Below are 17,858 nucleotides of genomic sequence, written 5' to 3' on the forward strand. Positions count from 1 at the left end.
AAAAAAAAAAAGGGAGGGCTGGAGAGACAGCTCAGAGGTTGAGAGCACTGATTGCTCTTTCAGAGGTCCTGAGTTTAATTTCCAGCAACCACATGGTGGCTCATGACCATCTGTGGTGGGATCTGATACCCTCTTCTGGTGTGTCTGAGGAAAGCTGCAGTGAACTCATATACATAAAATATTTTTTTAAAAACTGAATGTAAAACATGAAAATTTCCATGAAAGAAATCTCCAGGTTTGGGTGATTTTACTAGCTAATTCTACTGCATCCAAGAAGAAAAATAAATCAATGGCACTTTCTTCCAGGAAACAGAGCAGCACCGTCCCCAGTTCATTTTATGAAGCTGAAATTACCCTGATAACAAGTATCATACAAAGATGTCAGAAAAAAAGAAATGCCAAATAAATACCTCTCATGAAAATCAGATACCTAAATCCTTACCAAGTTATTGGCAAATAAAATTCACATCTAAATAAAAAGTTACATACCATACGTAGTCACGTGGGACTCTTTCCAAACAAATAAGGCTCCTTCAAATATCTGAAACCAAATCAGTGTAGTCTGCCACATTAATAAGCTAGAACCTCATATAACTAAATGTGAATCTTCAATTACCTTAAAGCAAAATTCTAGTTAGGGAAGAACAAGGAACTTGGCCATGGAAAGCAAAGAGACACAGGTCTACTGAAGCACTTTTCACATAATACTCAGAAATGTTATTTATGAAAAGGAAACAATTCCTTAAGAACACCTCAGACATGGTTTTTCAGGGTTCTCTGTAATTGTAATAGCCAATAGAAAGAACCCTATGCCTAGGATATAAATAGTGACATTAAGAGGACTGTGAAGAAGATGCCGGAAGCAATGGCAAGAAAACACAAAGATTGGAGGGAAAGTGGGTATTCCAAACAGAATGATAAGATAAGCCACTGGGCCAGAGACTGGCTCCAGAAAGCACCAGATCCATCATAGCTGGTTCTGGAAAGTAATTCACTTCTCCATGATCGTAGTGGAATTTTCTTTTAAAAAAAACTTTATTATTTATTATACTACTATTTTCTGAATTTATCTCACTATTATTATATTCTTCTTCCAATCATTTTTGTTGCTCTACATATCTCCAGGTCTTGAACAATGCTGAACAGACAGCAGCACTCAATAAATAACTTAGTGAATGAAAACTAGTGACAGTGAAAGCCAGAGAACCAGAGGTAGGCTTGGGTTAAATACGACCTCACTCAAAACCTTTAAAAAGGTCTATGGCTGCATGCACCTGCTGAGTCCCAGGGGCAGATCATCTAACTGCCACCCTGTGTTCTGGAATGAATGCGTCTACAGCTTCATTATTCCTCCTGTCCCATCAGTGCTATCACTGTTCACTGTGACTTACTCAAGGTCACTTCAGCTGCAACAGCACAGGCGAGACAGGTCCTGTTACCTGCCCAAGCACACAGCCTCCTAGTTCACCCACACCAGCAGCACCCCCATGTGCTTTCCAAGGCCTTCACTAAGAATTTCCTTATGAACTTAGATGTCAAAACCCAGCACTTTATCAGTCATTCATGAAAGTCAAGCACCTTGGCTGCGGCCTGGTCATACTGTGCTGTGGTCCTCACTACTTCATCTCTGGTTTTATTCAAAATTCTCTCTTTTTCAATCAATTCCACTTTCGTCTTCTCCAGCTGTAGCTGTAAGTCTTGACATTTATTCACTTGGCTTCTCATTTCCTTTTCTTGCCCTTGCAGGCGTAGTTCTAACTCAGTCATCTTGCTTTTTAGGTCTAAAGCACAAAAGAAAACCACATTCCAATTTAGATGGATAAATAGACATATATTTACAAAATGTTCACAACTTATTTATTTTACATACTCTGAGATCTTCAGTGAGATACCTCTAATTTACATTAAATACAAAAACTCATTGAATGTAACTTCAGCAGTCAGCATCGCCACCGACATATATTTAAATACTCCAGAGAAAGAAAAGAAATACAAACATCTTACTCCCATCTTCACGGAGGAGCACAGGAGGGAAATGCTTTTCAAGAGTATCTACGGCAGTGTTGTGCTTCTCACAGGGTATGTCCTCTGTAAAGCCTTCCCTGAACTTTACACTCTGGGCAGTAAGGCTTGCTTTATGTCCTTGCATATCGATCCAACCCTGTGGTGGGCAGTGAACGCTCACTCCCTACAGTACCTCAGAGCTCTGTCTCCACTGAAGAACAACAGTGTAAACCTCTAATACTGCCAAAATTAACAATGAGGTCCCTCCCTGTTCCTGCACACAGTGCTGGTTCCAATGGCATTGGCAGTGCAGCAGCTCTCACCAGCACATACTGATGATGATTCTCCATGTATCACAGCACTGGAAATTACCATGGCCACAGAGCAGATTCCAAAACACCACCTGGTACGCTTGGCTGTCAGTTTAAGTGTAGAACAGCAGCCAAGGTTACAGGTTTGCTCCCATATAGACAGCCTGGCACACAGGGCAGAGCTGCTCTGCACACAGGTCATACCTCTGGCCAAGGCTGGTCAGGGCACAGGCTCCTTTTAAGAGCCAGGTGAGAAGCATGAGGATGGCAAACTTGTAATAACCTTCTCTCTCTCTGCTTTTGGGGAAAGAAATCCAAGCCTTCAGACTACTTCTAAAGGCTCATAGCACCATGTTTCAATAAAAAGACAAGTTTCTCCAAAACGTCAGTGTCTTTCGTCATTATGGCAAATTTTACAACATGGGTCTGAAATATAAACTAGCAAGGTCTCTAACAAAATATACAATGCACACTCCAGACTAAAATTATCTAGGAAAACCTTCATTTAAACTTAATTTGTCAGAAAGTCACCTTGATTCTGGGCTTTGGCCTGGTGCAAAAGCTGAGCGCTGTGAGGCTCACCAGGGAGGCTGCTGCAGTCTCCTCTCCCTGTCTTCATACTTGATTTGTTAGGAGTCACTTCTTCCCCCAAAAAGTGAGCAGCAGAGCCATCTCTCCTCAGTGGGGTTTTCAGAGCATCCGATGAAAGGCGACTTGGGGTATTTTCCTGTTGCCAAGGAAACACTGATGAGGAAGCCTGATGTCTCGCAATGTCCCGGTGGTTCATGGTGGCTTGGGAAACAGGCAGGCTCACTTTCTGCAAAAAACAGAAACTCTTTAGAGCCCTTTAGAAATCTCATATTTTTTAAATGTACTTATCTTTTTCCCCAGTGTTGGGGATCAAACCTAGGATCCTATATATGCTCTACAAGCACAAACCTGGAAATCTCAACAGTCAGGGTTATTCTTTCCAAAAAGAACATGAAGCCACAATCCCATAATGACAATGCTAGCACAGCATACTAATAATGAATACCAAACAGATGCAGGACATCATAAGTCCCAAGACCTAGATTTCTCAGGTGAGCAAGAACTACCACCTGAGATGCCACCAATTCATAAGGGCTAAATCTTGGTGCTGTTTACCATTATCTACCTCCATCTTAAATTCCCAAGCCAGCTTTCCTTTGTCTGTCTTGTCTTCCTTCCCCACCGCCTTTTACACTAAATATCAACCTATAGAACTGTCAGTAACCTCATCTTCACACCTGGTAACCCCTAGAAACATCAGGGGATGTTTTCTAATCAACACTTGCACGTAGCCTGTGCTTTGAAGTTTCTTTCTGCCCTCCTTCTGATAAACACAAAGACTTGGAGATGGATGCTATGTTAATTCTACAGCAAGCACTCTTCTGTCTATTGGAGAGGTTCAATGGTTACGGAGTTCACCCTCCTTTTAACATCAGGGGTAGAACTGGTACCAAATGAGGAAGTACATGTCTCTAAGACAAGTTGGATAATTTTACTTTTATTTATTTTGGTAAGCAGTACATTTGGTACAAAAATCCTGGTAACCTCAAAACAAGCTTTAAGAACAGGAAAAGAAATAGGTATCTTTTGATCATCAGTATTTAGTTACCTACTTATAAAGTCTGCCTTAAGCTGTTGAATTATAGCATCTCACTAAATGTCTATGTTTTTGTTGCCTTTAAGCAATTATCTCATCACTTCTGTTTACTGGCCCATATGATAATGGAGTCTCACTCTAGGGTACAGCACAGTTGGTAGAGCATGTAGCCAATATGCATGAAGTCCTTGATCCTATCCACAACACTGCATAAAACCAAGTTCAGTGGCGCATATCTGAGGCCCTGGCCCCAGCCCTCAGAAAACAAGGCAGGAAGCTCAGAAGTTCAAGGCAATCCTCAGCTACATAATAAGTCTAAGATAGGAGACTGTCTCAAAAACACAAAACAAACAGAAAAACCCACTGACAACTACCTACAAGAAACAGGACACAATAACAATTCTCAAACCCCACAGTTCTGATATTAATTGCATTATACCACAGGCGTCAGCAGCAAGCACCAGGAATGAGAATTCCCTAGACCTTCCCTCTCCAAACATGTTCCTCTCCATATCTCAGTTTTAATAAGAAGATAATGGCCTTGATACACCCATGAACATTTAATATTTGCAGAAAAAACTAACCTCACCTAGAGTCTTTAGTTTTCATTTTAAAACAAGGTCTTAACCATATAGTTCTGGATCCCTTAGAACTCGAGATCCTCCTGCTTCAGTCTCCTCAGTGCTGAGATCACAGGCATGTTCCACAATGCCCAGATCTCTCCTAAGTTTAATTTTATTTGAGTAACAGGTGAGTTCAAGAAGGTGGAGCTAAAGGGAACTGCAACTCTATAGGTGGAACAACATTATGAACTAACCAGTACCCCGGAGCTCTTGACTCTAGCTGCATATGTATCAAAAGATGGCCTAGTTGGCCATCACTGGAAAGAGAGGCCCATTGGACTTGCAAACTTTATATGCCCCAGTACAGGGGAACGCCAGGGCCAAAAAGGGGGAGTGGGTGGGTAGGGGAGTGGGGGGAAGAGGGTATGGGAGACTTTTGGGATAGCATTGAAAATGTAAATGAGGAAAATACCTAATAAAAATATTAAAAAAAAAAAAAAAAAAAAAGAAGGTGCATACTGCTGCACCTGCATGCAGATCAGAAGACAGCTCTGGGAGTCGGTTTTTCCTTCCTCCAGGAAGTCAGGATGGCACAACAAGGGCCTTCACCTGCTGAGCCATCTTGCTAGCCCTTATTTTTAAAACAAAGAAAAATAATCACTACCAAATGAGGGCTGGAGTTTTTCTCGAGGTAAGAGAAATAGAAGACAGATAGCCCTTCTTATCTTACAGCAAGGGCTCTGTAAAGGCCTCCTCATCTGCAGGGGCAGTAATGAACTTACTTTTGCATGCAAAGCTTTAACCTCTTCCTCCAGTCTCTTCCGTTCTTCAACTTCTTTATTATATTTTTCTTTTAGATCTTCATATGTGGAACCTAAGCCCAGACAACCAAATAAGATTTTGTGCCAACTAATGATTTCATAAAGGAATTTAAAAGATCAGCAATGATTGTGCTAAGTCTTGAAATAAGTAACAATATTTAATAGAACACTGTGGAGCAAAATGTCAAAGTATTGATCAAATTACTCATATGGAAACAGAGGTGTTTCCTATATTCTAAAACTGAATTTCTTTTGAAACATACTGCAGAAAGGTAAAATGTAAGAGTTAATGCTTACCCCTAATGGATCAACATAACAACAAACATGCAATTGGGGAATGACATTTTTGAAACACTAAAATTAAAAGCTAAGTCCAAACTTAGACTAAGTTATTAATTCATAATTTAAAACTCACGAGTTGTTTATAGAGATACAATACTGACTCGGTGTGAGTGGAGCTGCAAAGCGTTTCTGTGGTGTACTGCACGGATTCAGAGAAACATCTGCCGACTGTGCGACTTGGTGGCTTCTTTCAGATTCAGATTTACACCTGTTATAAAAACCCAAGAAACCAACAGCACAGATTAGAACCAAGACAACAGAATACCAATGCCATACATTTCCAAAGAACAAACAAGTGTATGAAACTTAGCCTCTCAAAATCCTTTTATCCAACATTTAGTGAGAGCTAGTTCTTAAGCCAGATGTAAAAGGAAGTACCCTCTCTTCAAAATTTTATGAAGTCCTATAATACTTTATAATACTTTAGCAGCAAAGAAGCATAGAGGGCTGGGGATACAACCTCAGAAACCCAAGTCAAGTGATAGTCTTGAAACATAGGTTCTAATTATGAAAATGGAGACATTACTTATGCTAATCATTGCAAAACAAGAGACTTGGGTGGGCAGGATGCCTCAGTAATAACGACATTTGCCACCAATCCAAGACTGATCCTGAGGACTCATAGGACAGAAATGACTACCAAAAATTATTCAATGACCTCCCTACGTGTGCATGAACACACAAATAAATAATTTAAAGATTTGATAGATATTATATGGCATTGTAAAAAGATATACAAATTAAGTTAACATATCTAAAAAGATTATGGCTAGAACTGCTACTTTAGGGGCTCTTTTGCTCCAGCGACAGAGATCACAGGCAAGCAAGTGCTGGTCTCTGGCAGCTGTAGCTTCCCTGAGTACCTGGCAAAAGCCAGCGGTTGGTCTTTCTGCAGGTACTGTACACTGAGACCCTCAGCACTACAAGTTTTAACAGAGCTTAGCTACAAGTTAGGATGCCTCCGCCTCTGCCCAAGCACTCAGGTGGAGGTCTGAGACCCTCAGCACTCAGGTCCACAGGACTGTTACTCAGACAGTTACCGCTTAAGTTCCTGTTCCAGTTTTTCTATTTGCTTTTTGCATGAGCTCAGTTGACTGTCTTGGAAATTCACTTGTGACTCCTTAACTTGAAGTTCGTGAGAAAGCTTCTGCCTTGTCTTCTCCAAATTCTCACAAATCTCCATCAGTCTTTGATTTTCCCTTTTCAGGTCTGCACCCTCAGTCTTTCCATCTTCAACCTAACAGAGATGGTTTTGTTGACAAGAGAATAGTTATGTACTTACCAAGTGTCACATATCAGCCTGACTCTAACTTTTCTGAGACACTGTAGTAATAAGAAGCCCGGGAGAAGGGGGGGGGGGGGGGGGGGGGGGTTGATGCTTCATGAACCAAGAACTTTTAGATGACCAAACTCTTAAGCATTGAGACAGAAAGTTCTATAAAGTCACACACTATATTATCGTTTAACATCCTTTAAAGAATTTGAAAATAAAAGCCTGCAGCCATGGCTCCGTGAGTAAGAATAACTTGCAGCTCTTGCAGAGGACCTGGGTTCAGTTCCCAGCACTCACATCACATGGCTCACAATTGTCAGGAACTTCATTCTATGGGCTCTGACGTCATTTTCTGAGCCCTCGTGTATACCTTGTGGTATACAATCAGGCACACACAACACACACACATAAATATATTTTTTAAAAAGGAATTTTAAAATAAACCTTATAACTTTTCCTGAACTATTCATTTTCAAGTTTCACTGAGGAAGCCAGATATTTAAGGAATCAAAAATCCCTCCACAAGCAAAACTGTATTAGAAGTCATACTCAGAATTGACTACCACCCTGTTGGTGAGCAGGGTTTTGCTTTGTTTTTTTAAACATTTTCATTAATACCCCAGAGGAGATGATGTTGGGAACATCAAAGTTTTTTAAAACTCACTGTTAGATGGCAATCTCCATTTTAACTGTAAAATATCAGAAAACTATCCCAATCCAGGTCTGAAGCCAGACACGTGACCTTATCACACGTGGCAAAAAAGCCATTTCCCAAACATAAGTTAGAATGAAATTAAGCCCTAAATATCCACAGGCAGGCAGCAATAAAGTAGATGAAGAAGACCAGAGGCAATTGAAAACGTCTGAAAAGGGAGGAGCTATCACCTGGAGATGGCAAGCTCTGCTTCCTAGGGAAAGTGAAATAAAGGTGAATGAGCCAGCAGGCAGCCGCCTGCCACACTGATACCTTCTGCTTCTGCTTCTGCAGCGCAGCTTCAAGAGAGTCCAGCTGGAACTGCCTCTGTTGTTTCTCCTTCTTCAACTTCTCCAGCTGTCCTTCAAGCTCTTGAATCTTCTGAAGAGCTCTGGAGGGGAGACCTTCCTTCCATTCTTCCAGGGCCCAGCTCATCTTGTTTTATTTTTAAAGCATTTAGAAGTAAACTGAAAAAAAATAAAATAAAATTAGTAAAGAAACTTAAAATTCTATAACACTCTGTGGTTTCCTCATTTTATTCTTATCTTTCCAATTTAACATCTTCTAGAGCTACTTGCTTTTGCAACAGATCCTAGCTGTATGGCAGGAAAGCGTCACACTATCTTACAAACATTCTTTTCCTTCTTCCCATCATTAGCACTCAGACTCTAGCGCAGTGCTCCTCAGCCTCCCTAATCCTGAAAACCTTTACCACAGCTCCTAGACCCCAACCACAAAATACTTCATTGCTACCTCCTAACTGTAAGCTTGCCACTGTTATGAATCGTAAAGTAAACATCTGATGTGCTGGATATCTGCTCTGTGACCCCTGGGGGGGTCAAACCCTACCGTTTGAGAACCACTGCTTTTTACCCTCAGGAAAGCCTTTTCTGTGATTCCCAAGCAGGTCATCGTTTCCAGTCAGTTCCTCATAAGATTCTAACACTTTCCAAGCTTATCAATTGTTAAACTGATGCATGCATCAGTCGAGTGAGCTCCAGGCTACTGCCAGGACTGTTGCAAAGGTAATAAAGGCACACTCCACATGAAAAAGGAACACAGACAGGGACTCAAAGGACAACTCGAGCCCTGCCACTGTCACTCAGATCCAACTGTTCTTTGTGTCTTGTTTTGTCAATTGTGAGACTGATGTTGGCAACTTCCTGGAGCATTACAATGGCATCTCCCAGTACACTTTCTGTATGTGTTAACTATGATGTCAATGCCCCCAAAATATTCTTCAGTTCATGACGCTGAGGAAATGTGGGTCACCGCTTTCCGAGCCACATCTGTGTTTGTATACTGAGATAGTATCTAACTGTAAATATTTTGAAAAAGTACTTTCAAAAGTTAAAGAGAAACAAGGATCTTGGCATATTAGATACCGGGCCTGAACGACACTGTTTGCTGTCAGCTTCATTATTTTTTTCCCCAGATCTCATTTCACTGAAGACATGTGTAACTCCACACCCAATTTCCCACAAAATTTTCTGAAAGAAATCAAAGGCCTCTTAACTAAAACAAAGAACAATTGACCCTGTAGCTTGTTTATTCAAGAGTGAGGAGAGTACATTAGACCAAAAACCACATGCAAAAATTGTCTTAACAATTCAGCCAGCCACCGAAATCAATACATCAAGGTGCCACAGCCATATCAGTCTTTCACCCCAGCACTTGGGAGACAGAGGCCAGTGGACCTCTGAGTTTGAAGCCAGCCCGGTCTACAAAGTGAGTTCCAGGACAGCCAGGGCAAAAACAGCCAACAAGTCAAAAAACAAAACAAAAACAACAAAACATCTAGAGAGGCAATATAAACAAGGGAATCCAGCAGGTTTCTTTTCTAATTCAAAACCTACAAACAGCTATATTCATGTTTGTAGGCACACACTTTGTTGACAGCAAGAAGATATTTATATATGTAGTTAAGATAACTAAAGTTATATTTTATTATGCTGAGAATTAGTATACAGCATTTACACTTTAAATTTCTAACTACAGTCTTAACCCTATCTTCCCAGGGCTGCTCACCTGGGTGACATATTTTAGCCTAACGTCAGGTTCAGTTTTGTTTTTTTTTCTTTTAGTTATTATTATTATTATTATTATTTATTCATTCTACATCCTAATGGTAGCCCCGCCCCTTCCGCCTGTGATCCCAGTCCCACCCTCACAAACACCTTCCCTTCTCAGAGAGGGGGGGAGACCCCCTTGGATAGCACCTGATCCTGGGACATCAAATTGAAGCAGGACTACACACACCCTTTCCCATTAAGGCCTTACAAGCCAACAGAAGTTTTTGATTTGAGGGTTAGGCTCCTGAGGGCAGATTACGGTGTTGTATTATCATATGTGCAGCGCAGAGCGTTGTCTAGTCTCCAATTATATATTGTTCCGTGGGCATCGTGGGGTTTTAGGATTGTTATTTTGAGTGAGTGATGTCAGAGAGTTGGTTATTAGTCTTGGGTGTTTAAAAGGCATTTTTTTTTACTATGTTCATTACACGCTTATATACATTTTCTAGCTCTCCTACACGTACGTATAAATACATCACACCGATCGCCTAATTGCCATTAGGTGTTGACTGGGTACGGAACCACCTGTCGGCCACCTAAAACGGGTCACTGGAGCAAAAGTTGTAAAAAGTAAGATTAAAGAGGCAGGGTCTGAGAGGAAGACTTTGAAAGATGAAGCACAATCTCGGCGGTGACGAGGCAAAAGAACTTCCACCGAAAGTATGTCTTAACAATGCGGAGGGCTCCGTTCATGGGCCCACCACCGCCCGCCTCAGGCCCTAAAGAGGCTCTGGCAGGTTTCTGCGGTTGTCCTCCGTCAGGATCATCCCCCTGCCTCTCTCCAGTGCTAGCTAGTTCTGGCTGCTGAGCCCGCAGCACAGCCTGGCACCCTGGCGACCCTAAGCCGCCAAGTGAGACAGAAGCTTCTAGAAACCATGCGGGCCTCCGATGGGGCGCCGCGGGAGGAGGACGGGGGCCCCGAGGGGGGACGCTGCTCACCTGAGCTCCTCACAGAACCTGGCTCCGGGCTCTGCGAGCCCCGAGTTCCTCACCGCCGAGCTCCTCACACAGCGCACCGTTCCTCCCGGACCGGCACGCGCGATTCAAACTGCCCGCCGCCGCCGCCGCCCCTCTTCCCTCACGCTCACTTCCGGTCCCGCCCAGTTAGCCTCCACGCCCATTGGCCATAGCGAGAGGCTTTCGACCAGTCCTCACCCGGCTTCTCGGTGAGCCGCCTCTGATTGGCCCTTTTGGACGACTGTTTAAAAACAAGCCGTGCCGGTGGCGGAGCCTGCGCAGATGTCGGATGCCCTGGCGTTGCCTAGAGACGGGCGCGGCACAGTCCGAGGAGCGGACTGCGGGGTTTGAATGAGGGTTAAGCCCTGAGCGGCTGGGCGGGCTTGAGGAGCAGGGTGAGGCCTGTGCTGCGGGGTGGACGCTCGCTCTAACCGTAGGACAAGCGTAAGGTGTTAGCTCTGAGGGGATTATTATTATAAAAGTTGGCTGCGAAGTTGATTATTACTTTAAAAGTTGGCGCGCACCTGCCATAGCAGCCCTGCGGAGGGCGTTTGGAGGACAGCCTGGCTATAGACAGAGTCCTTGTCTCGAAAAGAAGGGGGGAGGGGGGATAACAGAGGCACAGTATAACAAATAATATAGACATGCATGCAAAACTCAACTGCTGACCTCTCAGTCATCTCCGTCATATTTTCAAAATCTGGATATGCGATTCGCACGGGTTGTGGTGGCGCACGCCGACAGGATTTGCTGAATATGAGATCCGAGGGGAACACTTTTCATCAGATTCAAATATTCACAAGGCTCTTCTAAACTGAGTATACTACTTCCACTTTCCTAATAGCACCTAAATGCCGAAATATTTTTCTTTAAAAGTAAATATCCGTAGGAGGTATGGGATGTGGAGCAAACGGAAGGTGGATGGGGGCGGGGGTATGGAATATGGAGTGTGGAAAATAAATTAAAAATAAAATAATTTTTTTTTAAAAAAAAGTAAATATCCTTGCGGTTTCTGGTAATTTGACTCCCAACTGATAGCAGCAAGAGTATTAGAAAAAAGGCTTAGGTTCTCTCTGACTCAAGGACCCCTCCATGGCCAGGCTAGAGGCTTGGAGCCTGTTAACTCTTTGTGAGCCAGAGAGAAAAGAAGAGGAAGAAAGGGAGAATTCAAGCACACACCTACACACACACACACACACACACACACACACTGACCCTGCCGGACCACCTGTCTCAACAATTTCACAAGTGTTCATGCCAACTTACATAGATACACATATACCTACATATTATTTATGTACATACCCATAGGCAAACAGACATAGACATATATTCATTTGGTGAATGGGGCTGAGCCCTAAATGCCACACTTTGTTTTTTTCTCTCTGGCAAGTTTTACCTTTTTAGACAAAAGTTCTTTATACAATTACCTCATAGATGAAATGTTACACAGAAGGAGAGTTACAGAAGGATGTTGACAGTAAGTTCAAAGCAGTGTTTTGTTCTACAAGGTCATTATAAATTCAAAGCAACAGTTTTACATGCCCTTGCTTTGTTATAGTGCACATCTGTAGCCTCTTCCTTGAACCTGACCTAGAATGAATGCTTTTCCTTGATCGTAAATTTGTACCAAGCCTGCGTTCTTTCCCTGGTGCAATTAGCCTGTGACATGTGAAGAGCACTATTTGCAGCTTTATTTCTTAGAGGACTTGAGATTATTTACATCAATTTGAGTTCTATAAAATCATCAGAAATTGTAAAATCATCTATTCGTCTATACCGGATTACTACATGAGAGTACATCTTCATGGTGATCTAGAGGAAATGTGTCCAATAGTGTGGGCAGGGGCCCATCAATCATTAGGTTATGTAATACTGACAGAAAAGGCATATCCGTAGCAGGAAGCAATCCTGGGAAGAAGTCTCTGATGGCCTCAGAGCTCACCCATAGCAGCCCATGCAAAACAGTGGACTGTCTCCAGAAAACCCACTTGCATGCTTTTTTCCTAGATGGTTTCTGACAGGTATAACAGGGGTTGTTACTTTCTAATCAAAAGTGCTTTTAGATAAAGCTGTCTCCCTCCCTCTCTGAATCATGGAGGTAATATGACCTGTTTCAGCAGCATAATAGCTTTCATCTATTTTTATCTATTTGAGGATTTAAAACATTTTTTAATGAACACATCTGCCCATATAGTTATGAGATTCTCCCTCACACTGCTGTCAATTCCACAAGAAAGCCACAGTTTGATGACAGTTTGATGGCGATTTTGGTTCATTTATTGGGGTTTCATTTAGAACCAATTGTTAGTGTTGGGTAGAATATACCTTTCCCCCTCGTCTTCAACCTTTATGTGTTTCCGTTTTGGTTGTTTCTCCTACAACATCACATTGTTTTATTGTGCTGTACAGTCTTCCTACGTATCAACTTATATTTTACTGTGATAAATGTCAACAAAGCATGCATATTTTAACTCTGAAGTGCAAAAAATTATGTGACAAGTATGTACACCTCTATAAACATTTTTAAGCCATAATACAAACATTGTTTGCCATGATAGGGTTTCATATACCCTTTCCCAACTATCTAGTCCCTAGTTCCCACAGCCAGGCAACCACTAGCTAGTTTGGTCAGTGACAGTTTACAGTAAATCACTGTTTTGTTTGGTTTCATCTATCTGGAGTTACACAAGATATACTGTTAGTGTACTTTTGGGGGTGCCTATTTTATTGGGTTCTATTATCTACCACCTTTCCGACCCTTATTGCACTGAAACCCACCAACTCTAGGTAGGTGGGAAGGTTTGTGGGGAAAGGGGCATAGATCTCTTTAGACGACTTCCTGCTGGTTTGGGACCTTTAGTTCCCTGAGGCAAGTCCAGTCTCCATCATCAGGATATCACCAGCCAACAATTCAGCAACACAGCACTAGCAAACGCAGCAGCAGGAACCAGCAGGAACCAGCAGGAACCAGCAGGAACCAGCAGGAACCAGCAGTAGCAGTGTCAGTTGGATGGGGACTGGGGTCAGAGGAAGTAGCTACCCCAGGCCCTCTCAAGGATCTTAAATTCATACCCTTTCAAGAGTCCCCAGAATTCCAAACTATGTGCAGCTGGCAAAAATCGCACCCCTCCTAGAGCACGAGACAATCATGGTTAAAGGCCGTGGACAATCTGAAGGAGCCCCATATCCCACACCTGGGATTTTAACAAAAACATATTCACATAACATAACTGGGTTTTTAAAGAAACCAAAGTTCTCACTACAATTTACTGCCTGAAGTCTGCTTCTTTCTGAATCTTATACAGACATCATTATTGTTCACAGCTTTGGGGGATTTTATTTTTTTAATTTCTTAGTACTGTGTATTTGCAAACATAAAAATGGTCTATCTAGTCACGAAGATCGTGTTGTTTCCAGTGTAAAACCATTAAAAAGCAACGTTCCTGGGGCTGTTATGTTTTAGTCTTTGCTTTATAATCATGGTAAAATTAGTTAGGAAATATTTCCTGCTCATCTCTGAGTTTGTGTAGAATTTCTACTATTTATGCCTTAATGTCTACACCAGGAGATTTCTCTGGGGAGCTTTAGATTAGGAATTAAATTTGTATTAGTAAAGACTTTCTTTACTTTTCTAGTTTTGGTTTAGTTTGATAATTTGTATATTTAAAGAAAATCTATTTTTCTGGTTGGTTTAGGTCATTAAAACTACTGGTATATAGCTTTTCAAAGTTTTCTGTTATCTTCTGCCTGGCTTTGGAAGAACATAGTCACAATTCCTTGTTGACACTGTGTCTCTGTGATCTAGTTTTTCTTCAATTCAGCTTTAATTTTATCGACTTGATTGATCTTTTTAAGGACCACTTTGCATAGTTAGTACAGTGGTGCGTGCCTGTAATCCTAGCGTTTAGGGGTCAAGGCAGGGAGAGTGAGGGCAGCCTGAGCTGCATGGGGACAAGAAGAGTCTCAAAACCCATGATAGAGGTTTAAGGTGATGGCTCAGTCAGTAAGGTGCTTGCCTAGCGAGCCTGGGGACGTATATCTGATCTCCAAAACTCACATGGCAACACAAGACATCTCCTTGTTGTAGGAGACCTTGTTGGAGCAGGTGTTGCCTTGGTGGAGTAGGTGTGGCCTTGTTGGAGCAGGTGTTGCCTTGGTGGAGTAGGTGTGGCCTTGTTGGAGCAGGTGTGGCCTTGGTGGAGTGGGTGTGGCCTTGGTGGAGTGGGTGTGGCCTTGGTGGAGTAGGTGTGTCCTTGTTAGAGCAGGTGTGGCCTTGGTGGAAGAAGTGTGTCACTGCGGGTGGGCTTTGAGGTTTCAAACACTCAAGCCAGGCTGGGTCTCCCTCTCCCTCTCCCTCTCTTTCCTCCCCCTCTTCTCTCTCTCTTCTCTCTTCTCTCTCCTCTGTCCTCTGTCCTCTGTCCTCCTCTCTTCTCTCTCCCTCTCTTTCCTCTCCCTCTTCTCTCTCCTCTCTCCTCTGTCCTTTCTCCTCTCTCCTCTCTTCTCTCTCCCTCTCTTTCCTCTCCCTCTTCTCTCTTCTCTCTTTCTCTCTTCTCTCTTTCTCCTCTCTCCTCTCTCCTCTCTTCTCTCTCCCTCTCTTTCCTCTCTCTCTTCTCTCTTCTCTCTTCTCTCTTTCTCCTCTCTCCTCTCTCCTCTCTTCTCTCTCCCTCTCTTTCCTCTCCCTCTTCTCTCTCTCTTCTCTCTTTCTCCTCTCTCCTCTGTCCTCTCTTCTCTCTCCCTCTCCCTTCTCCCTTCTCCATTTTCCCTTTCCTCCCTCCCCCTCCCCCTCTCTCCCTGCTGCCTGTCAGTCTGGATGTAGAACTCCCAAGCTACTTCTCCAGCACCATATCTGCTTACTCCTCACCATGATGGCCATGTACTAAACGCTGAACCTATAAACAAGCCCCAATTAAATGTTTTCCTTTATACGCGTTGCTATGGCCATAGTGATTCTTCATAGCAGTAGAAACTCTAAGACAGTGCTATAGTAACCAAAGTATTTACCACTTCTGACAAATTGTATTCCATATCTTTTTGCTATCTTTTCCTGCCTGCCTGAAGAAAATCCTCAATTGTGACTTGTTTCTAGGTCTTTCTCTATTGATGTAGTGTCTCTCAGTCACGGCCACATTTTCTGGTTCTTTTGCAGATGGAGATTTTTGACCAGCTACGTAGCATTGTATATTTTGTGCTTTGCATCTTGTGCTGTTGCTTGAAAAGTGTGATTCTATCAGACAGCTAAGTTACTTAGAGATCATTTTAGCTCACTCAGCTTTATGATGAAGAATCTGAAAGCAGCCTTTTTCCTGTGGTAATGAAGGCTGTTTCTAAGGATGTTCCTTCTGGGGTTTGTCCTGAAGTCCCATGTATTCAGCCCTCCCTTTTCACTCTGGCTGATGAGAACTGAGACTGCAGGCCTCAAAAGAGCTTTCTTTGATGGTTTGGTTGGTGTGATGTTTAGGGGTTTTGTTGGTTTGTTTGGGTGTCAACTTGACAGAAGCTAGGGTCATCTGGCAAGGAGTAAGGGCCTCCATCAAATTGGCATGCTCATCTTAATTAATGATTGATTGGGGTGGGGGAGCAGTTCCATCCTTGGGCGGGTGGTCTTGGGTGCCATAAGAAAGCAGGCTGGGTAAGCCATGGGAGCAAGCTGGTAAATAGCACTTCTATGTGGCCTCTGCTTCAGTTCCTGTCTCCAGGTTCCTGCCTTAAGTTTCTGTCCTGAACCCTCCTCAGAGATAAACTGTGACCTGGGAGTTGTAAGATGAAATAATAAACCCATTCTACTCCAGGCTATGCTTCCGGTTATGGCATTTATCAGAGCACTATAAAGCAAACTAGAATAATTATTTTTTTGTTTTTGGTGAGGCAGTGTTTGTTGGTTGCTTTGTTGTTGTTTGTTGTTGGGTTTTTTTTGTTTGTTTGTTTGTTTTTTTGGAGACAGGGTTTCTCTGTATATTCCTGATTGTCCTAGACCTCACTCTGTAGACCAGGCTAGCCTTGAACACAGAGATCCACCTACCTCTGCCTTGAGAGCAATGGGGTTTTTGTTTGTTTCTTGAGATAGGATTTCCTATCCTTGCTAACCTGGAATTTACAGAGAAGTCCTCCTGCCTCTGCCTCTCATGTGCTGGGATTACAGATCTACAGCACCACACCCAGCCTGAATGAGCTTGGAGAATGGTGTCACTCAGGTCTCTCCCCTGCGACTGCTCTTCCAGCCTCAGGCAGTTTCTCCTTGCAAATGCCCCCAGTAGTGTGTGGTCAGACTCAGAGACCCAGGTCAGATTGAAGTGTTCTGGGTTTGCGGTTTCCGTGTTGCGTTGGTTTCTGTGCACTTGTGTTTGCAGGGCTGGAGGCTCCTCCCCAGGCCTAGCTCATGCTGGGCAAGTGCTTTACTGTCCAGCTCTATTCTCAGCCAACTCCTGCCTCCTCTCTGATTCATGTCTATCTATCTACCTTCCTCAGTCCCCCACCCCCTGAATTCTGACACATATTCTTCTCTTACCATCCCTATTTCTGGGGTCTTAGCAAGTGCCAACAAGCTTTTAATTCCCAAGTGAATACCTCTCACAGGGACCACTGTCTCTTGAGTTCCATATCCATGCATTCAGATGCCTTCAGGATATTGCTCAGCATTTCCAGTAAGACTTTGTTCCATGCCTCCTCTCCCTCCCACTTCCCCACCTCAGCACTGGGTGTCTTCATTCCTTCAGCCTTCCAATCTAGAAGTTCTAGAGTCAGTCTGTCTCCCTCAACACTTTTCCACCTTTCCTGTATCCTCCATCTTCCCACCTGAGACCTGAGCCTGCCTACTAGCAAGTCAACTCTTGCCTTAATTATTGTAAGAGCCTTTTGGGAGGGCTATCTCTTGGCACAGGGTGCCTTACTAAAGTTGGGTCCTTAATATGGAAAGGATGGGACCCTGGCTCCTATGTTGATGACATTCAGATGGGCCAAGCTAAGGTAGACCTTTGCTTGGTGCATTTTCTAGTCCCCACATCCACTATCAATCACTGTATCTGTATAGGTCACTCACACATCCACTGTCAATCACTGTATCTGTATAGGTCACTCACACATCCACTGTCAATCACTGTATCTGTATAGGTCACTCACACATCCACTGTCACTCACTGTATCTGTATAAGTCACTCACACATCCACTGTCACTCACCATATCTGTTTAGGTCA

General features: G+C 43.0%; 1 protein-coding gene across 1 annotated transcript in view; it reads right to left on the minus strand.

Moving 5' to 3' along the window:
• Cenpf (centromere protein F) overlaps positions 1-8,089 on the minus strand; it is a 43,857-nt gene extending 35,768 nt beyond the window's left edge. The window contains exons 1-6 of the mRNA XM_021160826.2: positions 7,909-8,089; positions 6,709-6,905; positions 5,770-5,876; positions 5,288-5,379; positions 2,847-3,132; positions 1,579-1,781 (exon numbers count right to left, since the gene is read on the minus strand). Of these exons, the coding sequence (XP_021016485.1) occupies positions 1,579-1,781; positions 2,847-3,132; positions 5,288-5,379; positions 5,770-5,876; positions 6,709-6,905; positions 7,909-8,070 (1,047 nt within the window). The 5' untranslated portion in view covers positions 8,071-8,089. The remainder of the gene's footprint in view (positions 1-1,578; positions 1,782-2,846; positions 3,133-5,287; positions 5,380-5,769; positions 5,877-6,708; positions 6,906-7,908) is intronic.
• Between the last annotated feature and the right edge of the window lie 9,769 nt (positions 8,090-17,858).

The sequence above is a fragment of the Mus caroli genome, chromosome 1 (assembly GCF_900094665.2).
Source record: "Mus caroli chromosome 1, CAROLI_EIJ_v1.1, whole genome shotgun sequence".
NCBI lineage: Eukaryota > Metazoa > Chordata > Mammalia > Rodentia > Muridae > Mus > Mus caroli.